At 37.0% G+C, this 11,280-nt stretch overlaps 1 protein-coding gene across 1 annotated transcript; it reads left to right on the top strand.

The window, feature by feature from the left end:
• The first annotated feature begins 1,726 nt into the window (after positions 1–1,726).
• On the top strand, positions 1,727–3,376 carry LOC119666052 (uncharacterized protein K02A2.6-like). Its single transcript, XM_038075325.1, has 2 exons — positions 1,727–2,135; positions 2,208–3,376. The coding sequence occupies exons 1-2, from the start codon at positions 1,727–1,729 to the stop codon at positions 3,374–3,376; spliced, it is 1,578 nt and encodes a 525-aa protein (XP_037931253.1).
• The last annotated feature ends 7,904 nt before the right edge of the window (positions 3,377–11,280 follow it).

The raw sequence follows: 11,280 nt of genomic DNA, 5'->3' as shown, positions 1-11,280 counted from the left end.
CTCTTATCATCTGGAGTTCAATCTATAAAATGTGGAGTTCACACCATACAACTTTATGTAAACGACATTATAAAAACCGAAATTATTAAACAAAACATTAATGCTAAAGAATGGAGGCCATAAAGCAGTTGCATAACGAGATTGCATAACGAGATGGAATTCCACATACAAAATAATAGAAAGACTACTCTTATTAAAATCAATCATCACTTTACGTGGGGATATATGTAAATACTGAACTATATTTGAGCGAAAACAGCTCTACATTTATGACGGAACTTGTTTCTGCTTTAAAACTATTTTATACAGCAACTATAAAATTACAGCCTGGAAAGTTATGTTTTAGCGATTTGTTTATAATACTGTTGTGTATGAATTTTATACACTAGCAACATTATTTATGAAGTTTGGCAGTTGTCATTTTAACTGAGTAGTGTTTGTTAATAGTTTATTATTATGAAGTAGAAATGAAAAAATATTATTCTTTTCTGTAACTTGAATGAATAAAGTTGAAATACAAAAGTGGTAGAACTCAACGATGCTCTTAAAATTCTCGCTAGTCCAATTGCACCTGATAAGTTTACATACAACGAAATTAAAAATATGTTAATTCATCATTTTGATGGTACACGGAATAAGTACGCTGAAAGCATCAGGTTCCGACAAATTAAACAAGAGAAGGGAGAATCAATTTCTAAGTTTGTGCTTCGCTTAAAAGAAGGTGCTAGATTCTGTGAGTATGAAGATTTCTTGGATAGAATGTTAGTGGAGCAATTGCTATATGGGGTTGAATATCGCAATATTTGTGATGAAATAGTAATTAGAAAACCAAAAAATTTCACTGAAGCGTATGAAATTGCGCATACAATCGAGCGAGCGCAAAAAACAACAACAGACTTCAAGGGTACAGAGTTAGGACAACCAAGTGAACCAATATATAAGCTAGGTTGCGCCCCAATAAAAACAAAACGTAATTTTAGTGAGAATCATGAAAAAGCGAAGCGGATGACAAAAGAGAAAACAGCGAATTGTTATGAATGTGGTGGTCAGCATCTCAGAAGAGAGTGCAAGTTCAGTAAGTCTAAATGCTTTGCGTGTGGGAAAGTCGGTCATATTGCTAAAGTATGCAGAACGAAATTAGATCAAATAGCAGAGGATGATCCCGAACTAGTTCAACAAATACTTAGTATTAATGCACTCAAGGCGGCGGTAGGAAGAATGATGGTGCCTGTTAAAATTGATGGAAAGGAAATTCAAATGAAATTAGACACCGGCACTCCATGCGCGGTAATTAGTTACAGAACTCTTCGATCGATAAGACCGAATTTTAAGTTGCTTAAAAGTGATAGGCGATTCACAAGCTACACGGGTCATAAGGTTAATTGCGTAGGACGGATTGTAGTATCCGCGTCAATGGGTAAAATAGTACGACGGTTAAGTCTGTATGTCGTGGAAGGAGATTGTAATACACTTTGCGGCAGGGAATGGATATCACAATTTGCGAGAGATTAACTTTTCTGAATTTTTTTCTTCGTCCAACCATATTAATTCAATAAACTCCTTAGAGCGAGAACTATCTACAAACCAGCGAGAGCGGTTCCAACAACTGATCGAGAGGTTTAAGAACGTATTTAGGGAAACGGCTGGGAAGCTTAGTGGTTCACCTGCTAAAGTGCATCTTAAAAAGGGAGCTACTCCAGTGTTCGCACGACCACGCGAAGTTCCAATGGCATTAAAAGATGCTTATGGCAAAGAAATTGATCGAAAGATTCAATTGGGGTATTACAAGAGAGTAGATCATTCAGAATGGGCTTCGACTACGCATATTGTTGCAAAGAAAAACGGTGGTATTCGCATTACAGGCAATTACAAACCTACAGTTAACCCGCAAATGATAATTGATGAACATCCAATTCCGAAAGCGGAAGATTTATTTAATAAAATGAAAAATGCAACAATTTTTTGTCATCTTGAGGTAACAGATGCATACACCCATCTTACAATTGACGAAGAATTTGCACATGTATTAACTCTAAACACAATCACGCATGCGTTAGTACGTCCAACACGTGCAGTTTATGAAGCAGCAAATATACCAGCGATATGGCAGAGGAGAATGGAGACAGTACTACATGGTATGACGAATGTGTTAAATTTTTTCGACGATATCTGAGTATATGCTAAAAATTTTGATGAATTGTTACAAGCGTTAGAAACCATTCTAAGCCGTATTAAGTTAAGTTGGCTGCGTCTAAATAAGTCGAAGTGTGTATTCGCCACAACATCTGTGGAGTTTCTTGGTCATCGAATTGATGCACATGGCGTGCATAAATTCCAGAAACATGTCGAAGCAATATTGAATGCGCCCAAACCATCAACGGTTGAAGAGCTTCAACTTTTCTTAGGGAAAGCAACATACTATGGCGCGTTCATTCCGGATTTGGCTACAAAGGCGCGACCATTACGGGGCATGTTGAAAACAAAAGAATTTTGCTGGACGGGAGAGGCAGATGCAGCATTTACTCAGTTAAAACAAATATTGACTTCACCTCAAGTATTAATTCCATACGATCCATCACTACCGGGTCTAGGTGCTGTATTGTCACATCGTTTAGAAAATGGAGTGGATCGGCCAATAGCTTATGCAAGTCGAACGATGACTACTACGGAACAACGATATACACAAATTGATAAAGAGGCACTAGCTATTGTGTGGGCAGTGCAAAAATTTTTCAAATACTTATATGCTCGTCATTGGATATTGATCACGGATCATAAGCCGTTATCACAGATTCTTAAACCTAATAAATCGCTTCCAGTACTATGTATAAGTAGAATGGCTAACTATGCAGAGTTTTTAAGCAGATTCGATTTCGAAGTTATATATAAAAATTCAAAAGCAAACGCAAATGCCGATTATTTGTCACGTGCTTCCCTTCAACAAATAAATCAATTGCAACAAATAGTAACGACTCATTCAGATGAATGTGATGAGTTCGATAATTTCATGATTTGCCAGATAAATCAGTTGCCTGTTAAAGCAGAACGTATTGCAATAGAAACCAGAAAGGACAAGCATCTCGGCAAGATAATCAGAATACTGGAAAGTGGCCGCTGTTTAAAAAGAGAAGGTTATAAATCGCCAGAAGCGAGTTACGTGTTGTCATCAGGGTGCTTGACGTTCGAACATCGGGTCGTTATCCCTCCACATTATCGACAAAGATTACTAGAGAATCTACACACATCGCACTTAGGAATGGTAAAAATGAATAGCATTGCTCGTTCTTTTATATATTGGCTAGGAATAGACAAAGATATTGAGAATATGGCCAATGAGTGTGATGGGTGCGCGAGACAAGCGAATAAGCCGGTGTAACGACATAAATTTTTACAATAAATTTTTGTGCTACATATTATCTAGAAGAAGAAAAAAATAAAGTCTGTTCGTAAACTAACTACCACCGCTACCCACGATATAAAGAAAAAAACTCACATGAAGAAAATTGAAGCGGAGTTATCTAAAAAAATATGAAATTGAATTAAAATGTTTATTTAAAATATCATGGACATTACCTGCGATCCCCGATTCCAACGTGCCGCGGGCATCGATACATGTGCAGAATCTAAAAATATACGAAAAAAATTTAATTTGTTTGTTACAAATTTTATGAATGAAAACAAAAAAAAAAAAACTTGTAAAGAAATTCTAAACACAACAACACTGAACAATTATTACCGAAAACACGTTTAATTATTAAATAAATATCTATTTAAAATATATATAAATAAAATAATACACAAAATAATTTAACACTCATGCTTGTACGATTTTATTTTTATACACGTAAACAAAACAAACTCCGGCAGCAACTAAGCACATCAACACTAGTTTTTTTGTATTATTTCTAATTTATTTCTTTTCTTTTCATATTTAGATTTGAATAATATTAAATTCACAAAATATATATGTATATTTCATACCTTGTTTTGAATTATTAATACACTTTATTTTTAATAATAAAATATAAATTAGAGAGAGAAAAAAACACACACGAAATAAAAAAACACTACGCGTAGTAAATACTCAAAGTCGCGGCGAAGTAAAAGAAGAGGAAAACAAGCAAACACGAAAAGACACAAGCAGTACACAGTAGAACACAAAAAGTTCAACTTCACGGCGAAGTGAACTACAGCAAGTAATACCGGTGCGCTACACCAAAAAGCTCCGGTATGCTCGATATAAAAGGAGGAACATTTCATGTAATAGGGGACTTGGTTTTCGACAAGTAAAGGAACAAGTACTCTGGCTCATTGAGCCTTCTGGTAAATTTTACCAAAGACTTGAAATTTTACTTATCCAAGACAAGTACACTGGCCTATTGGTCACCTGGCACATTTTGCCAAAACCCTGGCTCCTTCAGCCAAACGTAGTCTTATGTATATTATTTTTTAAACTGGCTCATTCGGCCAAATGATTTCTTTTACAGTACAAGGTATTCATTGGTTTTTTATAACAACAGAGGAGAGGACCTAGAACGTCACACTGTCCTGCCAGAAATCTGCTAACGAGTAACACACTAGGGAATAATAATTTTTGTCGTCAACGGCGATCCATACATATTTTTTTGTAATTTAAAAAAAAAATAAAAGAATGCTTTAAGTGAATAATAACTTATTATATGTTGAATTTGTTTAATTATACTTTGTTAATAATAAGTCTTTTTTTTTATGAAATAAATAAAAATATATAATTTATATCTTTATAAATAACGTTCTTTCTTCTAAAACAACGTCTCAGCGAAACTATAAATAAATTGTCTCGACTCTGGTCGACGGCTGAGGATACCCCAACTAAAAATTTTTGAACGTCGCCCAAAGTGTCGTTACACCGGCGAAATGCGATAGTCATCATTGGGAATACCCAAAAGGACTATGGGAACGTATTCATATTGATTATGCAGAGCCATTTGAAGGGGCAATGTTACTAGTTTCACTGGACTTTATTTAATAATTACAATTTTACAATTTTATTAAAATAAATAAATATTTCGTCACGTATCAGAATTTCACGTGTTGTCTTCTTTCGTTGTCAAATCAGACACACACTATGCTCCTGTCAAAAGTGACAATGTTTTCTTTACAGGGTTGTCATTAGAGTATTTTATCAGGGTTGACAGTTCGGGCCTTCCTGACCTAAATCGTCCTCGATTTCGTTTTCGATTTCATCTAATTCAGGACACGAGTGACACCATGGTTTAAGTTTATCGGATGAGAAGATTGAGGTGAATCTACGGCTCGTTAATTGCACTCCTGGTATATCTTCAACAAGATAGCGGTCTTTTGGAAGTATTTTAGAGATGATGTAGAGTCCTCGATATTTAGGTTCAAGTTTCCTGGATTCGCCCGTGGCGGCGGACTCGTTTTCGATGACGATGAGATCACCTTCCTCATATACAAACGGTTTTATATGTTTAGCGTCGAAACGTGCCTTCCAACGCTCACGTTCACGCTCGATATTCTTTGCGGCTTGCTGACGCTTTTCACCGGTTGTTGAGACAATAACTTCCGCTTTGTTGTCGTTGTGATAGCAGCAATTAGCCGGTTCTGGGTGACGTCTCGTAACTTAAAGTCAAACACCAGTTCGTTTGGACTGAACCCTGATGTACTGTTTTTTTGCGAATTGATCGTCCATTGGAGATTATGAAGCATAGTATCCCAATGTTTCGGATTTTCAGTTGACGTTTGCAGGAACGATAGTATTGTTTGATTGGCTCGTTCAACCTGACCGTTGGAGCGAGGTGTACGTACAGCAGTTTTTATATGTTGTATATTGTTCTTTTCACAGTATGCGTGAAATTGAGTCGAAGTAAATGTGGTTCCACGATCGCTGACGATTATCGTAGGCAACCCGAAATAACTGGAGATATCGTTGAGAGCGTTTATAACAGGAGCTGTCTTAGTGTTACGTACAGCTTTAACGATTAGAAATTTTGAAAAGGCGTCAGAGACTGCTAAGACATAGCAGTTTCCTCTCTTACTTTTGATGAACGGCCCAAGATGATCGATGTGGATTAGTCGAAATTTTTTTTTTTTTTTTTTTGAAATCCATTTATTTATTACAATCTGTCAGGAATGAATGACAATAAGTAATATATATAAATTTAAATCGTAATAATGGTTATTACGATATAAAAAGAAAGGCACGTATGGACTATGCCCAGTGACATATCCATATATATTTAAAATAAAAGTGTATTGTCTACATATACATATTTAAAATGTCTCGCGATGTTTTTCTTCTCAGCCTTGTAAAGGTATTGGAAGGGGACATCAGTTGAGTAACCAGAGGGTTTGGGTGCATATATAAGCGTTGAGCGTAATTCTTTAAAATACTTGCTATTTCTTCCTTGATTGTTCGAACATGTAATTGTTTATGTAGCTGTTCATTCGTTATATACCAAGGTGCGTTTGTGATCATTCGTAGTGTTTTAGATTGAAAGCGCTGTATAATTGCCAGGTTTGAGTCTGCTGCAGTACCCCATAATTGGGCCCCATAACTCCATATAGGTTTAAGTACAGATTTGTATATAAGCAGCTTATTGTCAAGTGACAGTTTGGAATTTCGGCTGAGGAACCAAAATAAGTTTCGTAATTTAAGACCCAAGGCTTTACGCTTTTTGAATATGTGCGATTTCCAGGTTAGCTTACTATCCAGATGTATGCCCAAGTATTTTGTTTCTACAGCTTGTGGTAATTGAGTATTGTTTATTAAGACCGGCGGGCACGTAGAACGTTTTGTAGTGAATGTTACCTGGACAGATTTTGATTCATTCGGTTTAATACGCCAGTTTATCATCCAGAGAGCAATATTATCAAGGCAGGTTTGAAGTTTGGTGGAAGCACGGATTGGGTCACTGTCAACTGATAAAATAGCTGTGTCGTCTGCAAATGTACCGATAACACTCTCATCGGTAAGGGGAAGATCCGCAGTAAATAAAAGATAAAGCATTGGTCCCATTATGCTACCTTGAGGTACTCCTGCTTCTATATCATGAAGTACTGTAGTTTCGTTTCCATGCTTAATGAAAAAGTGCCTAGCCGAGAGGTATGATTTTATAAATATGAAAAAATTTAGAGGTAGATACAGTTTTAGTTTGAACAGGAGGCCCTCATGCCATACTCGATCAAAAGCTTGTGAAATATCTATAAATGCCGCAGTGCAATATTTTTTACCATCTAACGCACTATGGATATGTCTGACAAGTCTATGAATTTGTTCTATTGTGCTATGTTTTTGGCGAAAGCCGAATTGATGGTCAGGTATGAGTCTGTTTTGTTGGATAAACGGAGTATGGCGCTTTAGAAACAGGATTTCCATAACTTTTGACAGGATCGGAAGTAGACTTATTGGCCGATATGATTTGACGTCTTCTGGGCTTTTCTCTGGTTTCGGTATCATGGAGATTTGCGTTATCTTCCACTGTGGCGGAATAAACCCCCTTATTATCACAGCGTTAAATAGATGAGTGAGAAATACAAAACCTTTTGGTGGGAGCTGCTGCAAGGCCATGCCTGTGATTAAATCGTATCCTGGAGCTTTTTTTACTTTTAACTTTGTTATTACATCTCTAACTTCATTAATAGTATATCTTTTAATTGGAAGTTCCAATTGATAAGGCTCTTATAGAAAATTAATCCTTTGATTCATGACATCAGGCATATTTTGGTTATCATTTGATTTAAAGACCTGGTCCAAATGTAACGCAAATGTTTCTGCTTTTTCAATATCGCTTTTTGCCCATGAGTTGTCGATTTTGCGTATAGGTGGTTGATAGACAATCGGTCTGTTGTTCTTTTTTATGGCTTTCCAAAGAGAATATTTTGTATCACATGAAGCACTTAGGTTTTGAAGGTATAGCGACGTGCGATTATTGTTATACTTTAAAAGAAGGGCTTTAACGAGTTTACACAGTTTGTTTAAGCGAGTTTTATCCGCAGGGAATCTCGACTGTTGCCAATGTTTTCTCATCCTACGCTTTTCTTTAATCAGGTATCTAATGTTAAATGGGTAATCTTGCTTAACACTTTTAGAAATTGGTGGAGTTGATTCCCATGCAGACATTTGGACACAAGAGTTGAAATGCTCTACTGCTTCAGTTACGTCAGATTCAGTTTTTAACCTGACTTCGGTATTTAGACCAATTGAAATTAGTTGACGGTAACTATTCCAGTCAGTGTTTTTGTTATGAAGAATACATTTTTCCATAATTTCACAGCAGTCATTGAGAGTGATTATTATTGGCGAGTGGTCAGATGACAAGTCGAAATTGGACTTACAGGTAGTTGTTTCGATACGTACCCCCTTTGATACCGCAAAATCAATTAAGTCAGGTATTTTTCTTCTATCTGTTGGCCAATATGTGGGTTCACCTGTTGAGATTGTGTGGAGGTTGAGTACATTTATTGCTTCGAAGAGTTGACGTCCTTTTGGAGATATTAGGCGGGAACCCCATTTTAAGTGTTTAGCATTAAAATCTCCGCCTACTAGGAACCTAGGTCCAAGCAGCTGAAAAAATGATATGTACATATCTTTCGTGATACTGTGGCGCGGTGGGCTGTAGAGTGATGAGAAAGTCATGTCGCCTTCTTTAGTTTGTACTACAATGTTTGTTGCCTGGATTTCATTCTTGCAATATGGTTTTGCTTCATAATGTTTTATCGAATTCCTTATGAGGACCGCAGAGCCACCATTTCCTTTACCACTGGGATGCATTGTGTGATAAAGTTCGTAGTTCGGAATTTTAAAGAAACTACGCGTCGTGAAATGGGTTTCTGATACTAGCATTATGTCGACCTGGTTTAATTTTAAAAATGCTTTTATTTCGATAGCATGTTTTGATAGACCATTAGCGTTCCATATGACTACTACGAAATCAAGAATTTTGTTTAGTCGTCAAGTTGATCAGTAAATTTGTCATTACTACGATTTGTTGCATCATTTGCTTCAACAGTGATGTCATCTCACGGAATTCTTCCACAAAATTATTTGGAATTGGTGAAAGCTTCTCCTCTGTTTCGCTACTGGTGTTTGACTTCACTATTTGTGCGAATGTTTCAGGTGAATGAGAAGTCGTGATGTGTTTTTTGTTTAGCGAAGGAAGAGGATTTTCTTGAATTTGTACTTCCGGCGCCCTAGGCCTTAGTTGGGGATACATTTTTTTTTGCAGGTTTTTGTATATTTGACATCCTTTGTAGTTGGCCGGATGATTTCCTTCACATAATACACATTTGACATCATTGGATCTGCTTTTCCTTTCGCAATTTACAGAAGCATGATTTCCAGCGCACTTGATGCATTTAGGTTTGCGGTGACAGTATCCTTTTGTGTGCCCATACTGTTGGCAGTTTGCACATTGAGGGATTTCACGTTTCGGGTGAGGTGGTTCAAATGTAACTGTAGTATACAAGAGTTTCTTAACCAAATAAATATCCTTATTATTTAGGTTTGGTGCAAGTTCAATAATAAACATGGGGAGAGGTTCACCTGACCCTCTACGTTTAATGTTCCAAACGTTTACAGCCGTATGTTCATGCTCCAGAAGTGCATTTTTGATTTCATCAATATCGGTTGAATGATGCAAATTTTTCAATATAACCCTAAAGCTTCTCTCGGTTTTTGGTTTGTAAGTGTAGAATTCAGTGTTTTTGAGCTTCAACTGCTTTACAATGCTTACGTAAGAATCAGATGTAGAAGGTTGAACTCTTACTTGACTTGGATTTAGCACTTTTAAGTCGAATTGATTTGTCGCATGTTCGTTTAACACATCTATTAGAGGCTTGATGCAATGTACCTTATCAATAAATATAGGTGGAGGTTTCATTAATTTTGGAACCGTATCATTATTTTTTAACGATTCTTCAGTTTCTTCAGAGTCATCTACCTGGAGATCTGCGTATCGGTTTGGTTTGACGGGTTCATTTAGCCAGTATGAGTCTAGCTTGGTTTGTTTTTGGCTTACTTGATGATTTTTACTTGGACTATCGCGTTGACGTTTACGGTTATTAACTACTGTCCAAGTGTCGTTAACAGAGGTTTCGTTTCTGGTGGCTGCAGCTTGATTCGATCCTTTGTTTTGGAGGAGGTTATTTTTTTCTTCATTATACAATTTTTGAAGCTGTTGTTGAAGTAGTTGAATTTGTTGTTGTATATTTTTCGAAATGGGATTATTAGTGGGATTATGGTATTAGTCGAAATGGGATTGGTTCCATATTATCGTAGTGCATTTGCCCTTTTCCTCCACGTGATTTATTGTAACAGCACTCTACGCATGCGGAAATATATTCTCTAACGTACTTGCGCATTTTGGGAAACCAGAAATTTTGCTTGATGCGTTCTATCGTCTTATCGGTTGCAAAATGTCCCATATCATCATGGCATGCCTGCACTACTCTCCATCGTACTGCTTTAGGTACGACGAATTTCAGACCATGGTCGGTACGGCGATAAAGTCGGTAATTCTGAAGTTGGTAATCGTTTTTCAATTGCGTTGCCTGGATGGCTGATTTATCACCCTTTAAAATGTCGATAATTTCTACGAGCGACTTGTCTTGAAGCTGCATCGTGAACAGCCAGTCGTCTTTACTTGCTGTTACTTTCATTACAAACCCAGCCGGTTCGACCTCATTAGGTGGCTCGTCTGATGATCGACTTAACGCGTCGACATGAGCGAGACGATTTCCTTGGCGATGGATTCTTTCAAAGTCATACTCAAGTAGCTTCATCCACCAACGTGCAATTTTCGGTTTTAGTTCTTTATTCGCTTTCACTGTAGCAATTGCAGAACAATCTGTCACGACACGAAAATGTTTTCCAAGCAGATAGATTCTAAAACGATCTAGTGTTTCGACAATAGCAAGAGTCTCGAGCTCATAGCTATGGTACTTACTTTCGGCTTCAGTACAGTGACGACTATAATAGAATACCGGCTTCCAACGTTTACCGTCTGTAGACTGCATAAGAACGCCTGCGAGACCTTCACTACTGGCGTCAGTATGTACTTCGTGCTCGGCTACGCTATCATATAAAACAAGTACCGGTCCGCTACTAAGTATTTGGATTAATTTTTGAAAAGCTAGCTGCTGCTCCGCTCCCCAAGTAAAAGTATGTTCTGACGAGCGAAGAAGCTTCGTAATTGGTTTTGTGATTAATGAATAATCTTGACGGAATTTTCTAAAAAATCCCGTCAATCCTAGAAATCGACGGACTTCGGTTATATTTGT

The sequence above is a fragment of the Teleopsis dalmanni genome, chromosome 1, assembly GCF_002237135.1.
Source record: "Teleopsis dalmanni isolate 2A chromosome 1, ASM223713v2, whole genome shotgun sequence".
Taxonomy (NCBI): domain Eukaryota; kingdom Metazoa; phylum Arthropoda; class Insecta; order Diptera; family Diopsidae; genus Teleopsis; species Teleopsis dalmanni.
The sequence above is the reverse complement of the archived record's forward strand: the minus strand, read 5'-3'. Positions and strand labels throughout refer to the sequence as shown.